This window comes from Perna viridis, chromosome 9 (assembly GCF_037379345.1).
Source record: "Perna viridis isolate PV_CMFRI_1.1 ecotype Kerala chromosome 9, ASM3737934v1, whole genome shotgun sequence".
NCBI classification, from domain to species: Eukaryota; Metazoa; Mollusca; class Bivalvia; order Mytilida; family Mytilidae; genus Perna; species Perna viridis.
In genome coordinates this window covers 5,841,967-5,861,619 of record NC_142453.1, presented here as the reverse complement: position 1 = coordinate 5,861,619, position 19,653 = coordinate 5,841,967, and the positions used below count along the sequence as shown (strand labels likewise).

Here is a 19,653-nt window from a genome sequence, read left to right as displayed (position 1 = left end):
AATTAAGGAAAATTACTGGATGCTTAGAAAAGAAGAAAATTTATCAAAATTTTACAGTTATACACATTCTTAGAGTCTAGGTGGAGCTAAGGCTTTACTTGGGATCTGAGTCAGCTAAATGCTGTATTTACATCTGAATAAACTATAACTGTCTTCAAATATAATATTGTGTGGAAAGGGTGCATTAATCTGTTTGAATTGCTTATCGAGTGTGTTATTTTTTTTGTTTTGTTTTTATTGGCAGTTTTTTACAGTTTGCTGCAAAAAAGGCTTTGCACAGTATTAGCTCAGTGAAATACAAAACCATCCCCTTTTCTTCTTAGACTTAAGATAAAATTAGCATTCTACTCAAGACCCCCATTTCAGCTATCTTACAGATGCTGTGTAAAAATTGAGTTAATCTTTTGAAAGTTTTTAAATGCTGAGTTCTAATTTAAGTTAAATGTAGAAAAAACAAATATAGCTGTACCGCTAGACAAAATATAGATTCATCTTACAGATAATTGTAAGAATTGGAACATATATGCAAAATCCTAAAATAATTCACCATTCACAAGGAATTTTATAGAGATCCATGCCATCACTTGGATACCAAGCATCTTAGTAACAGATGCTTAGAACAATACTTTATGGATAAACATAGCAACCTCTACTATGTACCTAATAACATAAACAACTGTTTCTTTATTGTAGTATGAAAAAATCTACTGTTGCTTTCATGGGGGGTAACTGATAGCACAATGACAAGTTAACCTATTTCTAACTGGTACCCTACAAGCATTTTCCATACAACTATATATCATTTAAATAATGTAGTAAGATTTTTTCAGTAGGAGTTTCTTACTTGATATTACTTGATCAGTACATGAGTACTTTGATTTAAAGTAACAAGGGTACCATGAAATGTATATATATTTCATGAAGTTAAATTGGCATAAAATATAATAAAAAAATACCTGAGCATGATAAGGCAAAAAATAACTCATTTTTAGACACTTATATTAGTAATCCTATCCTCAGCCTAATGATAGAATACAAAAGGTAATTGGCTTAAAATTGTCCGTACCTGCAATATAATATTACAAATCTGTCCAGTTTAATATTTCATAGCAATTATTAATTATAGAGAAACATCACATCTGAACCTGAAACACAGACAGCCAGTCATTAAATACCCACTGAATGAGGTACTTATGGTTATTTACTGGTAATGGCTGATGAAACAGGTGCTTTTTGTTCAAAGCAAGTGTCAGAAAAGAGTAAGAATGAAATAGTATATACCAATTAATATCTTGTTAGAACACATTAGGATAATTAAAGCCAGAATATTTCACTGAGTCTGGTTAAACCATAGGTATGCAGATTCATAAAGAATCTGCTTCCTTGTAGGATTTCTCCTTTCAGCTCTGGAAGATTCATGCATTCCAAAGGATTGGTCAAACTTTTTCGCACAAAAATGAACCATAAATTTATAAAAGATAGTCCAAAATTTCATTTAACAATTAAGCTATTAAGTATTTCAAAACAAGTACTACTTCAAAAAAAGATAGCCGACAGTAAAATTGTCTTCTTTTTATTTCTAAGTTTTTACATTTCTTTCAAGAGAAGCAATTACTAATTGTAGATATATTTTCTTCAAACGCCACTAAATTATCAGTATTTTGCAAATTGGGAAACAGCATTGTGACCAGGTGACTTGCGTTTTCATAGAAGAACGTCTTAAGGTCAAAGGGTAAAAAGCGAAACTACTGTATTGGAAAAAAAGTTTTCTAACTGAAACTGCTTATTTTCCATTTACTCATGTTAACTTTGACTAATTGATACTTGTCTCTGTCTCTGATTTAGAAACTTGGACATACTCAACAAGATTAGATCATTAGGGTACAACCATTTGAATTCAACTTCTAATCTTCTTGTTTTCGCAAAATAAGTACTGAAGAAGAACTTCATAAATGACCACCCTCAAAAACCAATTTCTCTTCACAGCAGAAAAACACTTGAACTTTCACAGCTAGTGTGAGGTTTTAAAGAGGACAGATGAGAAAACTATTTACTTAAAACATATCTTACAGATTCTAATGATTTATAAAAATATTTGTATAGATATATCCTCCAGATCTTGTTGATTTAAGAGAGAGTCATTCACCATCTGTGTAAGCCTACAGTATATCTTTCTTAAATATAAAATCGGAATGTGAAAAGCTGGTTTTATTACAATTTTTCTGCTATGAAAGTTATAAATTGAGAGAAATTAGTAATCATTTAATTAGTCATTAAATCTTACTTCATTTTACTGAGCAGATGTTTATGATATATTTCATGTAACTCAAAAGTTTGTATGGTATTACCGCTGTGTGGAATTGATATTTTATTGCGAAGGTGTGAAGTGTAAATTTTATGCCATCACAGTTTCAGAGTACAAGTAATGAAAACACTATTCAACTAAGTTTCTCCAATTTCTACATGTTTTATCAATTTTGATAATTTAAAACATGAAGTTCTACGCATTGTCAAGCTAGGTAAAAAATGTAAGTATGATGATACACGTGATATCAGACAGCCATCAAAATAGATAAAATGAACATGACATGCTAAAATCTGTATCGCATGCTGTATCAATTGCAGTCCTGACCTATATCACCCCATGGGTCACTGGCATTTGGGTTAATATAGGAGTCTCAGGTTGATACAGCGTGTGATACAGATTTTGACATGTAATATTCAGCATATGTACTAAATTTGATATCAGTCTATCCATTGGCAGACAGTTGTGACACAATTTCAATAGTCAAATGGAAGGATGGTCATTCCAACATAGTGAGTGTAGGTGTAATAAACCTTATCACAATTAACTAACATAGTCTTGCATGATCAATGGTTACTTATGATATGATTGTTTTAGAAGCAGCGGCATCTTTCCCCCTCCCAATAGAAAACTAGAAAAAATTGTGAGCAATCTCAAAACCCCCACTTCCCCATTTTGATTTTGAGCAAAATCTAAAAAAGAAGGTTGGAATATATAATATAAAGAATCTGTGAAAGTTTCATTAAATTCCATTCAGTGCTATAGGAGAAGTATTAGCTAAAATACAGTTTTCCCTCTGCATAATGGGAGAAAGGGTCAGAGATAGGGAGGATAGACACCCCTATCAATATATATCCTAAAGAATATACTCGAAGTAGGGGTTAAAAAACCTTTGAAGGTCTCATTTGGGATAGCTCCCACTATTTTCACAGTTTGTAGTGGTTTTTGTGGTTCAAAAACATTGTTTAAAATTCTCCTCTGTCAACTAAAATTCATTTGCCTAAGAATTCAAGGCTAAAAAACAGGTATCTCTGTTGGGAGATAATAGACAACCTCTGTTTAGCTAACATGATGAAGTATGACCATGTGTTAAATGTTGACAATGCTCCTTATTGATGCTCTATCATTATATAACACTGTGCAATATGAAGTGCATATTGCCAAGTTATTATGAGAGGTATATGTCATGTTAAAGATCAGGCAAGATCTAAAAAAAAATTTGTGTTTTACCAAACATTGGACTACAGACTTCTGAAAAAAAGACATCATGCAGTCTGAAGTGCATTCTTTTAAGTTATCATGCAAGGAACATGTCAAGGTAAGGTTCAAACAGGATTTAAAGACAGGCATTTGTCATCAGTATATTTATTAAAATTTAGGGGGAGGGACTTCTGAAAATGCCACTGTGCAATTTAAAGTGCATATGGCTAAATATATCATGTGAAATTAAAATACAAACAGGATCTAAAGATTGGCTGTTTTATTGGTGTTATACTAATACTGCTGAAAAGAGCCATTGAACAGTCTGAAATGTTTTCTGTCATCCTTTTATGTACATATTTAAGCAGTGATTTTGTTCCTTGTTTTAAAAGCAGCCCCAACCCTTTATTTTTGGGAAATTTTTGCAGTCAATAATTTTCAATGCATTATGAGGACAGAAATGAGTCATATGTCAATCCAGAACTGAAAATCAATATCAAACTGACAAATACGTACTCCCAATATTCATTAGGTTACGACTTGCTGAAAAGAAAACCCTCCCCAGAAGTTAACAAAGTACTCAAGGAACATTTTACTAGCTTCTTTACCTGGTTTTCAAAAAATATGCCAGACAATTGGGAATTTTCCTCCCCTATTGGAAAAATATTTTTCAACATTTTGGGAAAAGTCTCTAGGGGAAACAGGCGATATTCAGCTGCAATAAAACGGTAACAAAATCCGTGTCCAGGTTAAATACACACAGACAAATAAGTGTGAGTACAATTGCAAGCTGACTGCTATCTTTCCATCCCAATCCTATACAAAAAGTCTGTATGTTAAGTTTTGTAAGTAATTAGGAATCAACATAGAAATATAAGCGAAAGATGTATTATAGGCAAATAGCTCAGCTTGCATAAGCATAATCCCCCATTCCCATTTTCTTATGTCCAAAAACTCAGAAAAGATAAAATTAGAAAGCACCAAAAATTAATGGAGCTACATTTTCCCAGCTTCAGTATACACATTGTACCAAAAACTACATGCATTAAAATCCTTCAATGTGCTTCAGAACCAATGTACAATATGAGGACAAATGAATATATGGTGGTATATCATAAAATGCCAATCAAAGGATACTTGCAAAGTTCCTTATAATTAACATACAATATTTACTTCATAGTTGCCTGCCAGACTTTTAGATCTCATTGTACAGAACAATTAGCATTACAAGTGATAACAAATGGGGATAATGCTAGAACATGCACATAACATGAAAAAAAAAGAGGAAGTTATATGATGTGTTGGAAATTTTACTGATAGTGACTAATGGAGGTGAAGCAGAAAAGGACTGCATTTGAGAGTGCAGAAAGGTAACAAATGATGTACCAATTTACCCAGGATACAGACCTTGTAGCAATCGATGTTTGTACATGAAGATCAATGACCCGTCCAAATAACTTATTGTTCAATCAAATTGTGTACTAATCAAGAAGACCTGCCTGTCTTAAGTGGACCTTCCATGGAAGAGCAAATTGTGGTGTCATATAACAGTGGTCCTAATAGACAGGTTCATTTTACAAATTGTACTACTGAGGAATATCTTATAAATAATAGTGTTTTTACACAGTTATACAACTGAACACTAAGATAGAAGTAAATGTATGCAAGTAAGAAAATTGAAACATGCCATAACTTAAATCATCTCAGAAAATTTTTTTCAGTTTATACAGATGTTTGCTGTATAGAGGTTCATGATTTGAATGGACATCAGAAGCTGTTTACTGTAGACTGGTTTCATTAACAACTTCACTTGAAGGGTTATAAACTGCCATAAAGTCGGTTAAAATTAAAAATAATCTACAAATAACTCAACCTTCCACTCCTTCCAAGTTATCCAGAACTTGTTATTGTACTTTACAACAAAGGAATGTTTTTTCCAAGTTTTCTACCAAACAATTATAGAGATACTCAGTTAATGAAGCCATTCCTATGCACAATTCATTCATGGTAATAAAACTGCTTGTGTCATTCCATATTCTATCCCTCGTCAATTAAACCTGATGTCTAAGATGTCTTCAAAAACATTTCTATCGTACAATCAAATGACAGAGAGTAATGACGATGTTTAAAATTACGTGTTTGTAAAGCAATAAGAAAACTGTCTATCAGTGTGTATCTGAACCTGAAGAAGACCGAAATCAAGTGAAGTATGACTGTACTCTATACTCTCATTTATATTCTTAGACCAATATGACTCAAAACCATGACTTTCAATAAACTGATAAAAGCATCCTAAATTTATGAGTTAAGGCACTCCATGCCCTCCATAACTTTAACTTAAGACCACACAGATAAAACCAAATAATATTTACGGTAAAATTACAGAACGAAGCCAACCTCCTTATTTCAATTTGATTCCACTCCATAAAAGATAAGCATAAATGACTTGAGTGATAAAAAAGCATATTATAGTAGACGAGTGATTTCAAGACAAAAAAATTCTAAATAACTCAAATCTATAACTCTTGAGTGCATTTATCATTGAATATTATTGTTACATCAAAATTTCAGATGATTCCAATTTTTGCAATTTTGAGAAAAACTCAAATTTCTTAAAAAGAAAAATAATAAAATGCCATACAGTTCAATTGCTGTAATTCAAAAAGCAAATTGCATCTTTTGCAACAAAAAAATTATCACAGTAATTTAAATCAAGTTTTATGAACAAATTAATCAGGCAGATTCTAGAACATGAGTGATTCCTGTAGAAAATATTTTGTAATAATTTTTATTCCTAAAATACATTCACTGCACCTCAGAAAAAATCCCTACCATTGGTATTACCTGTATCACCTGACAAAAATGCATGGCAAACATTGTCCTACCATTGGTATTACCTGTATCACCTGTCAAAAATGCATGGCAAACATTGTCCTACCATTGGTATTACCTGTATCACCTATCAAAAATGCATGGCAAACATTGCCCCACCATTGGTATTACATTATCACCTGTCAAAAATGCATGGCAAACATTGCCCCACCATTGGTATTACCTGTGTCACCTGTCAAAAATGACCTCATTTCACCACACACGCATATACCCTTCTGCCCTCAGCAATATTCATTTTATATCCAGAGTGTTTTAGAGTTTCATTTCAACAATAATAAAATAATTCAGAGGGCACAGCTTGATATGACTGCTGATGTCAAACTCTGCAGGATGGGGTCAAGTATGGTTTCACATTCAAACAATTTTGAATTTTGATTGCTATTAGACATTTGACAGAGGATAAGAATTTCCCCATAATCCAAGTGGTCCATTTTTCACCCTATATTCCTAAATCAGTGATTTTTCTATATATGAATTAGAACCAAAATAAGGCTGTTTACCAATTCCAAAAGCATGATTATCTTTCAAATATTTTTCTAAAGTTATTGTCTGGACACCAGAAAGATGCTAGTTTATAGCCTCTTTAGGCCCCTTATTCCTAAAAAGGTATAATTTTTTGCAGTAGTATAAAAATTCTGTGAAGCATATCACCATCTGCCTGGTTCTCACATCAATATATACACATGTACTTAAACATAAAGCATACCAGTATGTTTGGTCGATTTGAAAATTAAGAACCCCTCAGCCTAAAAACCAGACAGAGGCTTAGAATGGGTGATTCATGCATTTCTTAATCCAAAACATTTTTTATTGCAAATCCTTCTGTAGGCCCCACAGAAACTGTTTTAGGAAATATAAGTGCAAATTAAAGTAGTTCACTGGAGATATCACAACTTCAAATTTGGTTATGTTCTTCTATAGAAAAAAGTACATGAAAATTTCATGCCAGGATTTTTACACTATTACCAGTCAAAAAATATTTCACGCTAAGTAGCAGATCCAAGTATGTAAACACAGGAAGAGTTGATTTTAGGACCTAACAAATGTATAGTTTCAATGATTATTTTAATGTGAATCTCCCCTGCCTGGTTTTTAGGCATAACCATACTTAAATCATATCCCTAATATAATTTAGCAACTGTACTATTCAAGGAGGAAGACCTAGGGTAAGGGGCTTAACTCTTGAAATCAGTGATATGTTTGTATCATATTCAATTTCACCAAAGCATATCAAGCTTTCATTTGAAACAGAATGAAACCAGTCCAAGTTACTTTGTTGCTTACATGAGATTGATGTTAAATGGTGAATACAAACATTCCAATGATTTGTAAGAGTTTTGTCCCTTACCCTACCTTCTTAAACTTGATACTGAATTGAATAAGAGTAACAATGCCCATTTCTAGATATAAATTTCAAATTAAGTCACATCAGATACTGGTTAAATAACAGGATAGCTGTCTGCTCTAAAACACAGACAGTAATCAATTAAGTGTAATTTAACTGAAGTATGCCTGGCTATCCAGAAATCACCATAACGCAGTTCTAATAGAATTGATTTTATTTTAAACTTTTGTCATGAGAAATGGCAACCACTTATTATCGTATATTATCTGATAAATTCAATCATGAGGTGACCTTTGTCCAATGGACATTAAATAGTCACACCAATGCCATTAAAATACTGTGTATTGAGTACCAGTTTTTGTTATTTTTGTGATTTCATTAGAGTCAAACCACTAATTCAAAATACCAAATTTTAAAAAAATATTGAATTTCAATTAGAAATTGTGAAGGTCCAAATAAATCTACAAACTCGAGAATACATGAAAAAGTGAAATTTTGACAAACCAAGAAAAAATGATTTCCATGGATATAATAACTAGCTCTACTGTATGTATTTGTGGTATTAATTTCATAATTTGGTTAAAAGTGAGCTTTTGAAGATTCATTTCATTGCTTTTACATGACCATTATCCATACTGTTACAAACTTATTGTTTCAGAGACAAACCAGAACTAAGAGTGAACTCAGTGAATAATAATCCAACCTACAACATGTAAAATCCTGAAGCTGGATTATCTCCCTTCAAGGCTTCAAGAATTGAAGGTTAACCGAGGCTTAAACTGGTGTTAAGAAACTGTCTGAAACAGGAGTTGACTGCAGCAGAATGCAAGAAAAGGCAATGAACTCTCTCGTGGGAGGAACATTGATTGATTGTTTATGGTTTAATGTCCTATGGCAGATATTTCATGCATTTCAGGACAAGAATGATTTGCCAATAAAATAGACCTTGCCTTCCACAAGGCTGACATGCTTAGCCACAGTTTTATTTTGCTAGCACACAGAAGCAACAGCCCGCCCACATGTAGGCATGCCATCCCATTTAAATTTATTATTCTAACAAACTAACAAAACCACTATTGATATCATTTAATGACAGGGACAAAAAAAAAATATCACTTATTTCCAGTTTTTGTTACTTTCCTCATTTTTGCTATCAATCTTGTGATAAATATGCCCACTCAGATTCCCTGATGCTATCTCTTTGAATTTGAAATATGTAAAATTAGAGATTGATTGCATTTATTGTCCGGAGCAGAAGCTTGCACATAGGAATCATTTTTTCTAAACACTAAGATAAGGAAGACAACTCAATTACATTTATTTTTAAAAATTCACAGAAAAATATCAATAGAATTCCCACAATCCAGTCTAAATTTATTTTTAAAATAACAAAAACTTATAGCTTATAAATTTGAGAAGATAAAAACTAGAAGCCCTGTTTGTCACAGAAGTGTCATTTGTTAGTAATGACTTTTTTAGTAAATCAAATGATGGCTCCATTCGCTAGAATTATGAAGACATGGTTTGCAGATTCAGGAAGGTTATGTACTGTTGGTTGATGCAAAAAATATTTGGTTTGTTAGGCTAAGCACTGCAAAAATACTTGCGATGAGAAAATTAAAAAAAAAATGTTAATACCCCCAATAACAAATCCCTAAATTTATTGCTTGGGGTATATTTCTGACAAAAATTACAAAGTCCAACTATCACCCAGTATTGTAATATTGGGAAGTCCAACTTTTACCCAGTTCCGTAATGTTAAAAAAAAATCAAGATTCTATGACCTAGCACACCATCATTATGTGTAGAAACATCCTGCAAAAAAATATTTTAGATGTAGTTCAAAAACTACAGGAGGAGATAGCTGACAAGCCATTTAGCCATATTTCTGATGAAAATGACTAAGTCTATCACCTATTTCCATAATATTTCATGAAAATCATAATCCTTTGACCCTGCACACCTTCGTCCTGTCTAAAAATATCCTGTAAAATATTTTAGATGTAGTTCAAAAACTGTATGAGGAGACAAGCCATGATCTATATATTTTTGAGTGAAATGACTAAGTGTAACTATTCCCAATTTCCGTAATATTTCACAAAAATCAAAATTCTTTGGCCCTGCACACCTTTATAATGTGTAGAAATATCCTGTAATATATTTAAGATGTAGTTCAGAAACTGTACAAGGAGACAGCCTGACAAGCCTTGATCATGTGTAATCTGGACGGACGGACGGACAAACAGGGGTAAATTAATATGCCCCCCCCCTCGACCGTTTGTCTTGGGGGCAAAAAAAAAGTTACAAGTATTTTGCACAAGCTGTTTTATAATAAAACTATTCAATTTTGTGTTGATTATACAAATAAACAGCCTGTTTGGTATTATAGTGGATCAAGAATTAAATTATTTTTAAACTCATTAAGTCAAAAAGATCTGAAAGCCATCCTTTCATAATCTGTATTCAAACTGAAAATCAACATCAAGTGACCTTTTGCCCGCTTACTCTACTCATCTGGTGCTAAAATTATGTAACTTTCTTGTTGAAATCATAAATCAAAAGGATTTCAGTATTAGAATAGAATCTCCACATGAAAAAAAGAGAAAAAAATCCACTTACCTAGGACCTTGCGTTTCCTCTTGTACATGTCTGTTAAGATGTAAAGTTTCTTCTACAACTTTATCTACATCTGGTGTAGTTCTTGTTGTATAAGTTGACACTTGGTCTTTAGTCTACAAACATGTTGAACGTTTAATTTCTCTAGAAAATCATTTATATGTATATCGAGAAAGAATTCTTGTCAAATACATTTTTTTTAAGATACAGGTCAAAACACCTACTTAACTACTAGGTTTACTTAAAAAAATAAGTAGCGCTCCAGCTAAGAATCGTGCAAAGTGTGGTTCATGGGTAAAAAGTCTACATATTTTTATTTTTGATATTTCGTTTGAATTGTCAGAGTAAAGATATATTAACATTCAGTTTTTCATATAATAAGTATTCTTAGGAGATAAAAATTAAATATAGAATGTATTGTAGATTTCAGAATTAAGGGAGATAACTGTAAATGACACTCAAATACAACAGAATCTAGAATGGATTTTCTCCTAGTCAGAGCAGCCAGATTTGAATGAATAATTATAGACCCATAAAAAAACTTCTTAACAATAATAAACATATATAGTCTTTTTTGGAGTGTATCACATTTTTCAGATTTTGAATGATTCTTACAAAGACAGCTACTTAAAATTCTGATTAAAATTTGTGGTTACAACACTTTTGAGGACAGATAAAATCAGTCATAAAGTCACTCAAGTTTTTAATCACATGCTTGAATAAAGTTACTTTTTACCTTATTTGCTATTTTTACTTTTTTTTATTGTATTGAAAATTGGAATGAAATATGGTTAAGTTATGGAGGAGAGAAGACACTGGAAAGGGGGTCTCATCAACTATTTGTAAACAGGGAAATTTTGCGCCATATTTTTTTGTGGTTTCTGCTATAAACTGCTATTGTGCAGTTTATTAAATTCCCTATCGTTCATCAAATTGTACTGTACTATTTTTCAGAGAAAATATTCACAATAGTAAATAATTTTCACATTATAATCTTATCGCCAAATTTTCAGTTTACAGTACCTTAACAAAGAACTCATCATATAACAATGGGGGAACAACTGCACAGGTGAGTGATATGGCATACATTACCTTGATCCATACTTCAATCATTTAGGAATGAGGGGAATCATTGAACAGGGGAGTGATATGGCATACATTACCTTGATCCATACTTCAATCATTAAGGAATGAGGGGAATCATTGAACAGGGGAGTGATATGGCATACATTACCTTGACCCATACTTCAATCATTTAGGAATGTGGGGAATTACTGAACAGGGGAATGATATGGCAAACATTACCTTGATCCAGACTGCATCATTAAGGAAAGAGAATGGTTCCGGTGGATCATCCCCTAAAAATGAACTTGTTCTGGAGAAATCTATGGTTCTACCATCCAATCTTGGTGGGGTACCTAGAAAATAAAGTTACTTCATTTAAATTATCATTTTGAGGGTGACATATTCCAGTCATAAATGAATTATAAGGGCAATTTAGCTGAGGCACTAGGTGAACACTAATGAAATGCAAAGATAAAATAATATGCACATTCATTTTATCTGGATATTTTATAAAACATGCTTTATTTCACTGATTTTAACATCAAAAAGTAATTTTGAGGAATTAAACAATTAAAAGATATATGCAAAAAACTAGTCAGACCCATATGTTCCATTTCTAGTAAGATTATAAATGATTATAATAAGCAATTTATATTTTGTTCTATTTCCATCGACTTTTAACGAAAAGAAGTATTGCTTGCCCCTGGGTTTCATTAGACTATAGAATTCATCCTATGTGTTGGTTTGATCAAGTGACATTCAAATTCAAAGATGGTAGCAAATTAACATCCCTGACAGATTATATAAAGGGCACCTTAATACAGGGCCACATATTTTTCGGAAGAAAAATGTGAAAAATATTCATTACATTCACTTACAAGTACTGATAAAATATTTTGTGTATTATTGAATATATTGATTTATAAATTTTTTTCAATGTTTAAACATAAAAAAACAAACAGAATGAGGGAGGTGGCGGGCCCTAAATGGGTTTCCTAAATCCCCCTTAATCTGTTTTTGTAGGCAAAGAAATAATTCATTAGGGTCTATTTTTAATACAAAACTATCAAGTTAAGGAACTGGACCTGTTTTAAGTCTGCCAATAGTGAACCCAGCATTCTCTATACTCTTAGCTAGGCCCACAGCAGGTTGATCTCCCATGCGGCCAGCAGGACGGACATCCAAACCAATATTTATACTGCCTCGGAGGAAAGTGCCAGCTGTCAGAACAACCATCTTTCCATAGATCTTCTTACCATCTCCTGTAAACAAAGAACAAACGTTTTTTACCACATTTTGTGACATTTTCCATTCTGAAAACGACAAAAAAATACTCTTTTTCGTCATAGTAGATATAACTACACATATATTTGTGATTCATGGGAATTTAAAATTGAACTTGAATTCCATAATTTTCTGAACAATGAAAATAATGAAAGAAGAAAATAATGTGAAAAACATGTAAAATGTTTTAGTCCGAGTACAATTCAGTTCAATCAATAATACATTTCAAATCAGGAATGGAATTAGCCATTGGCCTTGATTTTTACATAAAAGTTGCATAATAATCCAAGGATTTTTAACTGTACCCTAATGTTTTTTCCTAAAATAGACACTGTAAAAGTTTAAGGGTTAAAAAAATTGAATGACAATATTTTGACATTTGGAAGATAACAGAAATTTTGATCATATTCAAGTGGAGACGATTTATTTCTCACAAGAAAATTCCTATTTTTTTAGCTGTGCAAGACTGGCTTATCTTATCTCACTCATGAGTTGAAACATATGACATACCAAGCCTTGTTAGAGAATGACTAAATCTTACCCTCAGGTGTCTGAGATATCCCAGTCTTGCAGTTGCACAGGCATTTGATTCTTAGAACCTTACCTAGTTTGACCCCATAACATTCCTGTTTCATCAGATCATGTGACTGCCCAATGGCTTCTTTCAGTACCAAATCCTCAACAGGAGAAACATTTACGGTTAAGTTGTCTGTATGTCTAACTTCTTCTTGAATGTATCTCTTATATAAAGCTCTATCAATTTGTGCTCTGGGACCCTATTCAAATAAATGACACAACTCCAGAAAATGTTCTGAGAAATGGCAAAAGTGAAAAATACCAACATAAGTAACCTTAGACAAAGAATATCTCATACACTGTTTTATGCACTGAGTACTAGTATTTCTAAGAATCAGGCAATTTACAAAAGTATTGAAAAATAGCATTGATCAATAGATACTTATCTTTATATAAAAGAAGGTTTGACTGATCTTAGCGTTCTGGCGTCAAATTCACAAAAAAGTCGTAAGTGTGAAATTGATCATAAATTATGATGTCATAATACTATTTTAGGTTGTGACGTCATTACTTACGATCAACTTTACTCTTACAATTTTTTGTGAATTTGAGGCCTTGGTCTATTTTCATAAAAAATCTAAATTTGAGATTTTCTTCAAATCTTTCATCAACTCAAATTTCAACCAATCAGTTTGCTTGAAATTTTAAATTCAAGGAATTCATTCAAAAATTTGGGGTAATCTCGGTTTCAGAATTTGTATACAAAACCATGTCCTGGTTACTTTTAAATAGCACTCTAGCTAAGAATCATGCAAAATGTGATTCATGGTTGGAAAGTCTACATATTTTTATTTTTGGCTGATGTTTTCATCCCAATGGCCTCTTTGACATTTTCACCATACTTATTCTTGTTATAGTATATCTGGCTTTTCAAATTACCCTTGTTCATAAGAGATATAAATTATATAGAATGTACTGTAGAATTCAAACTTAAGGGAGATAGCTCTGCAAAAGACACTAAAATACAAAAAAAACTGTTGGATTTTCAATGTGAATTATAATTATCTCCTAAGAGCAATCAGATTGGAATGAATAATATATTTTGTTATATAGTCATATAAAGAAACTTATTAACAAATATAAAAATATGTAGCCTTTTTGTGGTGTATCACATATTATAGAATTCGCATGATTCTTACAAAGACTGCTACCTAACTCCTTCATATGCAGCAAATACATGTAGTAAGTTTTCTATCAATTATGCTGTTCCTAAATTTTCTTACCATTTGACTGCTTTCTTCATAGTTTTTTTACTATTTAAAAGATGTCTAGGCTTGGGTAAGAGGAAATGATAATTTTTAAGTGTGGCCTTACAGTGAAACCATGCGTTCTGAACCTGTATAAAACAAACACTTGCCTAAACTGATCATAACTTCCAATCCTAAATAAACGGTAATAACAAAATTACCGAGCTGATAAAATCTAGGCAGCAGTCAAAAATGGCAATATCAGAGTAAAAACAGGAAAGTTGGAAACCATTACAATGGTTCTGACTTGATACAGGCATTTTCAAAATGAAAGGTGGGTTAAACCAGGTTTTAAAGCAAGCTAAACCCCCCATTTCAATAATAATTTTGTTCTTTCATAAAGGAGTTCTGTTAAGATAGATTTCACTGTAATTCTTACCCATACAGCAGGTCCTTTACTCTTGTTCAGTACATGGTAATGTATCCCTGATTTATCTGAAGAAAAAATCTTAAGATGACATGTAATATATTAATAATTTTATTAAAATTCATAAGATATAAGTGGCATTTTGCTAAATCCCTATCCAATTGTGGTAGAAATTCAAATAGCACAAAACCTTAAACTCCTTACAGTGATAGTGCTTATCTTTTCTTCAAATCTACTCCATCCTCCTTAAATTGGGAAAATATGGGTGATTTTTTTTTTAATTACGAAATTTAGAATAATGGTATAAAAATGTGACCTTGTAGATAAAACCATTCATTTCAAGGAGGATAGAATAGAAACACCATGTAAAAAAATACTTTGAACATTGAGAAAATGTCTTTTATTTGGTATAATTTTTTAGCGTATTTTTAACATGGCAAACTTACTTTTATTATATGGAAACAATCTTTTTTTCAGGGGTAAATTCCAGCAAACAACACCACTGCCTAAAGATAAAGCTTCCTACTTCATTCTTCCTTAAAGGCTAAGAAATTGTGACGATATTATACAAATAATAATACAGTGGATTTTTTCTGTCCAATAGACAAAATTAAATTTCAATGTATTTTCAAGTAGCTGCTTATACAAACATATATAATGTACTATTGTGCTATGTAGATCATGCATTTGCTCATAGAGATTGAAACTACAAGTACCTAAAAGAGATGGCTAAATCAGCAATAATATAGCAAAGCAAGCAGTGCAAATCTTACCACAGATCCTAACACAAACTCCATCTTAATTTGAAAAAACTTACCACAGACCCTAGCACAAACTCCATCTAAAGCATCAATCTCCTTCATTAAGTGACCTTTGCCTATGCCTCCAAATGATGGGTTACAAGACATTTCACCTAAAAGACAAAAATGATTGGAACATACTAATCCAGACCTGAGATATACAGTATATAAAGTCAAAGAAACAGGTTGTGTGAAAGCTAAATGAATATTTTCATTTTCTTATGAAAAATTAAAGTTTTCTAAAATCCTAGAACACTGAATACATTGTATTTTGTATATCTTACAGCTGAATAAGGCAAAGTTCCCTACCAATAGTTTCAAACTTGTGTGTCACCAGTAAAGTTTGTACTCCCATTCTAGCAGCTGCACAAGCTGCTTCAGTCCCAGCATGGCCTCCTCCGACTACTATTACATCAAATTGTGATGCCTGCGTCCCTGATGCTGAGCTCATCAATCGTCCTCCCGTACACCTAGCCAGTTGACATGCATGTCGAACACGACTCTTCATGTCCCTTGTGTTGACTATAATATATAAAACAATTTCAATGTTTGAATTACTGTATATACATATGTAGTAACAACAGAGACATATAACACAGTCACAGAGATAGTAAACTGCTTATTGATAAAATTGTCATGTGGCAGTGTACAAGACTCCCTTACCTTTCCGCCTATTTATTGAACTACTTTTACCCCTTTCAATGAAATGATCTGATATAATAGTACCAGATGCTCAGCTAAATGTAAAAATGGGAAACTGAAGATTATATCTAATAATACTGTGAAACAAAAAAGGCTGTAAAAGGTTAAAGAGAAAATTATAAATTTAATTTTGAATTATTTTCATTTTTGTAAGGCCACAATTAAAGAATTGTTTGTTTCCCCTGCCCTTAATTTTGGAACTGACCAGGCAGGCAGGCTATATATTTTTTTTCCAGGATTCCAATTCAGATGGTTTTAGTATTGAAACAGATTGAAATGGCTATCTGTATCATCAATTCATTTTAAAGACTAGAGACTGGATGAATACATTTTTAGTACTTAGTTTCTTTTAACAATTCGGAGAATACAATTAAATTTTTTTCATTTGAAAAAAATTTGACAGATCTTAGTATCAGGTTTTTCCTATACCAAAATTTATATGCTGCCAGGTGTCTTCTTATATAAATTGATTTGTACTGCGAAAACTGTTGGGTGAGAATGGGTTAATATGAGAAAAAATCATATTCATGGAGAGTTAGCTTGCAATAATGCTCCTGAGTCACACTTGTGTCTCTGCTGAGTAAGCAAGTATGGAGGGTTTTATTATTAGAACTAGTGGAGAATGGTTTCTTGCTTGCTTATAATTGATTGGTGTGTCACTGTTGGCCTTTTCTGTTAACTTTTGTTGTATTTAATATTCATTGATACATTGAAAGCATAAAGCATATTTCATAGTCAAGTATACTGCTTGAATTTCTGAAGTTTTTGATAGCTGAATCTCGTCAGCTATATATGGTCAACATATCAAAAAAGAAGTAATAAACAGAACATTTATTAAACATTAAAGTGACTAGAATCAAACAGACAATATCTCCAGCAGTTATGTCTTCCAGAATGTCCTTCCAACAATCCCATTTGTGAAAAGAATATAATTTGTTATTCACCACCTTTTTAACTTTGTCTGAATATCATATTTTTACAGACAATGACTAGGCAATTTGGCCTTCCATCTTGAAATGAATTTTATCTTTATGGTAAAAAATACAACCGAAAACTTTGGAGAATTATTTTTCCAGGACCGATGTCAGACATTATCCTATCATTTTCTGGCCGAAAATAAAAAAAAAAAAAATCTGAAAACATGAAAAAAAATTTCTTACTCAGTGGTTTTTTAGACACTGCAGGGGTGAGGGGAAACAAATAATCATTTAATTGCGGCCTATAATTTTTTTTCTTTTCTTTTTTGTGGGGGGGGGGTTGTTTAGGGAGGGGGGATTGCGCTAGATAATTTGTTTTCAATAATTCTTTTTTTTTTTTTTTTGGTAAGAAGGAAGATGAGGTAAGAAGAAAAATGCGGTATGAACATGAGCTTCATGTTCATGATATTGTAGAATAGGTAACTGAAGTAAAGTAGTTATTTTTGAATAAGTAAATATGAGATCTCGTTCTTGCCACATGTTAGTACGAGATTTCAGTTTGTTGCAAGTCTCTTGTATATTATGTCTCTAGTAAAAAACACCTTGAAGATCTGATTTTATTTTCTACCTGTAAATATATCAGATATGCACAAACAAGGACTGATTATGTTCTTTAAGAAAACATTCTGAAGTTAGTTCCCACAAGATAAATGGCAGACGAGTTCAAAAATGCTCAAAGAAATGTAAGGATCTTTTACACTATTAGTGAAAATAAAACATCTACAAGGCGATGGGAAAAGGCTTCCTGGCTCATGAATTTAATGTGATAATGATGTAACAAGGAAATTTTGGGCTAAGATTTGATTGGTACAAGACAAGTGAAAAAGGGTCGAGGGCGCTATCTCTCATAATTTAGTATTAATCTATATGTACATGAACCTTGACATTTGTATTTTCCAGCTTAGGTAGAATAGATAAAAACATATCCATAGATACCTAGCACAAGATAGTTATTTAAGGCAATTTGAGGTCAGGATTTGAAACGACCCTCTTCACTTCGTTTCTTTTTAGAAGAGAGGAATATGTGTAAGGGAATGAAACAGTTATTTTGTAAATGATTTATGACAAGTTGTTCCACCACTGAATCGGACCAAATTTCCCATCTTTGATGAGTAGATTGATTGCTTGTAGTTGTAACGTTCTATGACAGGCATTTTATATATGATTGACAAATCGAACAGACACTGCTTTGCACTAATCCAAAACGATGGGTCGATATCATTGATAGATTAGGCGTGCTACATGCTTCAGCACACAGAAGCCACATCCAACAAGATGGCATGCTCAACCCTTCAGCCACATTAGACTCCGAGTCACTGTATCCTGGTTGCCGGGACTACATTCCATGCATTAGCTACTAGCCATTCACCTGTCTTAACTGATCAAACCAGTCTGTAAACTATTTAAAATTCTGTGCTGAAGTTTAATTACTTATATTGGTTAAGTAGAACAGTAATGATTGGGAGGGAAAGTCAAAAGGACACACAACTTTTCCTTATCTGACAAAAATATACAGGTGTTTGTAATGTGTTGTGTTATTTTGTAGTTCTTATCTTAATCATAGAGGAAAAAGAAAATTAGCTTTGCACTTTTAAATATAGTTCGACTAGTGATAGTCGAGAGTAGAAAGTCAGTCCAACCATGCACTCAGATTAGATTCGGATCCAGAAATTTACAAAAGGGACCCAAGCAATTATTTGCTCATTTTATGGCTGGATTTTGCACAAAATTGCTCCCAAAACCCGGTTTACCTTTCTGGATCCCCTGTTAATCGATCGACCATTATACAAATACAATTTTTTGTTTACCAATCAGGCTATGGAAGGCACATCATAATTCCAAATCTAGTCTGCTTTGCCTCAAATATATAAAATAATCTAGAAAGCAACAGAAAAGCTTTCTAAATCTATCCTGAAGCATCTGTGACGTAGATATTTTTTGACTGCTTATATAAGGAAAAGGTGCTGGAAAACTTTCTCTCCATTTTCCCATTATGACAGTGTATTTCAACTAAATTTGACCTATCAGTATCTTACAAGGGCAAATTTTACAAACGCTTTGATAGTTATTTCTGGAGGTTATCAGTTATAAATACTTGGTTAATGCAATATAACCTCTGCGTTTTTTTCCTTCTTGTGCCACACCTAATATAAATTTTGCCTGATACTTAGACCGAGAAGTATTCTTTCGATTTTGATATTGATCTTCTGAGTGTTATTTTGTTGATTTTTATACTTTACTCTGTGCCAACGACTGAAATTTTTCTTATGGTGACGC

General features: G+C 32.4%; 1 protein-coding gene across 1 annotated transcript in view; it reads right to left on the bottom strand.

Annotated features, from left to right (window-relative positions):
- Positions 1–18,417, bottom strand: part of LOC148606456 (5-taurinomethyluridine-[tRNA] synthase subunit MTO1, mitochondrial-like) — a 101,654-nt gene extending 83,237 nt beyond the window's left edge. The window contains exons 1-8 of the mRNA XM_088544970.1: positions 18,313–18,417; positions 16,007–16,219; positions 15,715–15,810; positions 14,910–14,965; positions 13,312–13,483; positions 12,509–12,685; positions 11,664–11,776; positions 10,362–10,474 (exon numbers count right to left, since the gene is read on the bottom strand). Of these exons, the coding sequence (XP_088401096.1) occupies positions 10,362–10,474; positions 11,664–11,776; positions 12,509–12,685; positions 13,312–13,483; positions 14,910–14,965; positions 15,715–15,810; positions 16,007–16,205 (926 nt within the window). The 5' untranslated portion in view covers positions 16,206–16,219; positions 18,313–18,417. The remainder of the gene's footprint in view (positions 1–10,361; positions 10,475–11,663; positions 11,777–12,508; positions 12,686–13,311; positions 13,484–14,909; positions 14,966–15,714; positions 15,811–16,006; positions 16,220–18,312) is intronic.
- Between the last annotated feature and the right edge of the window lie 1,236 nt (positions 18,418–19,653).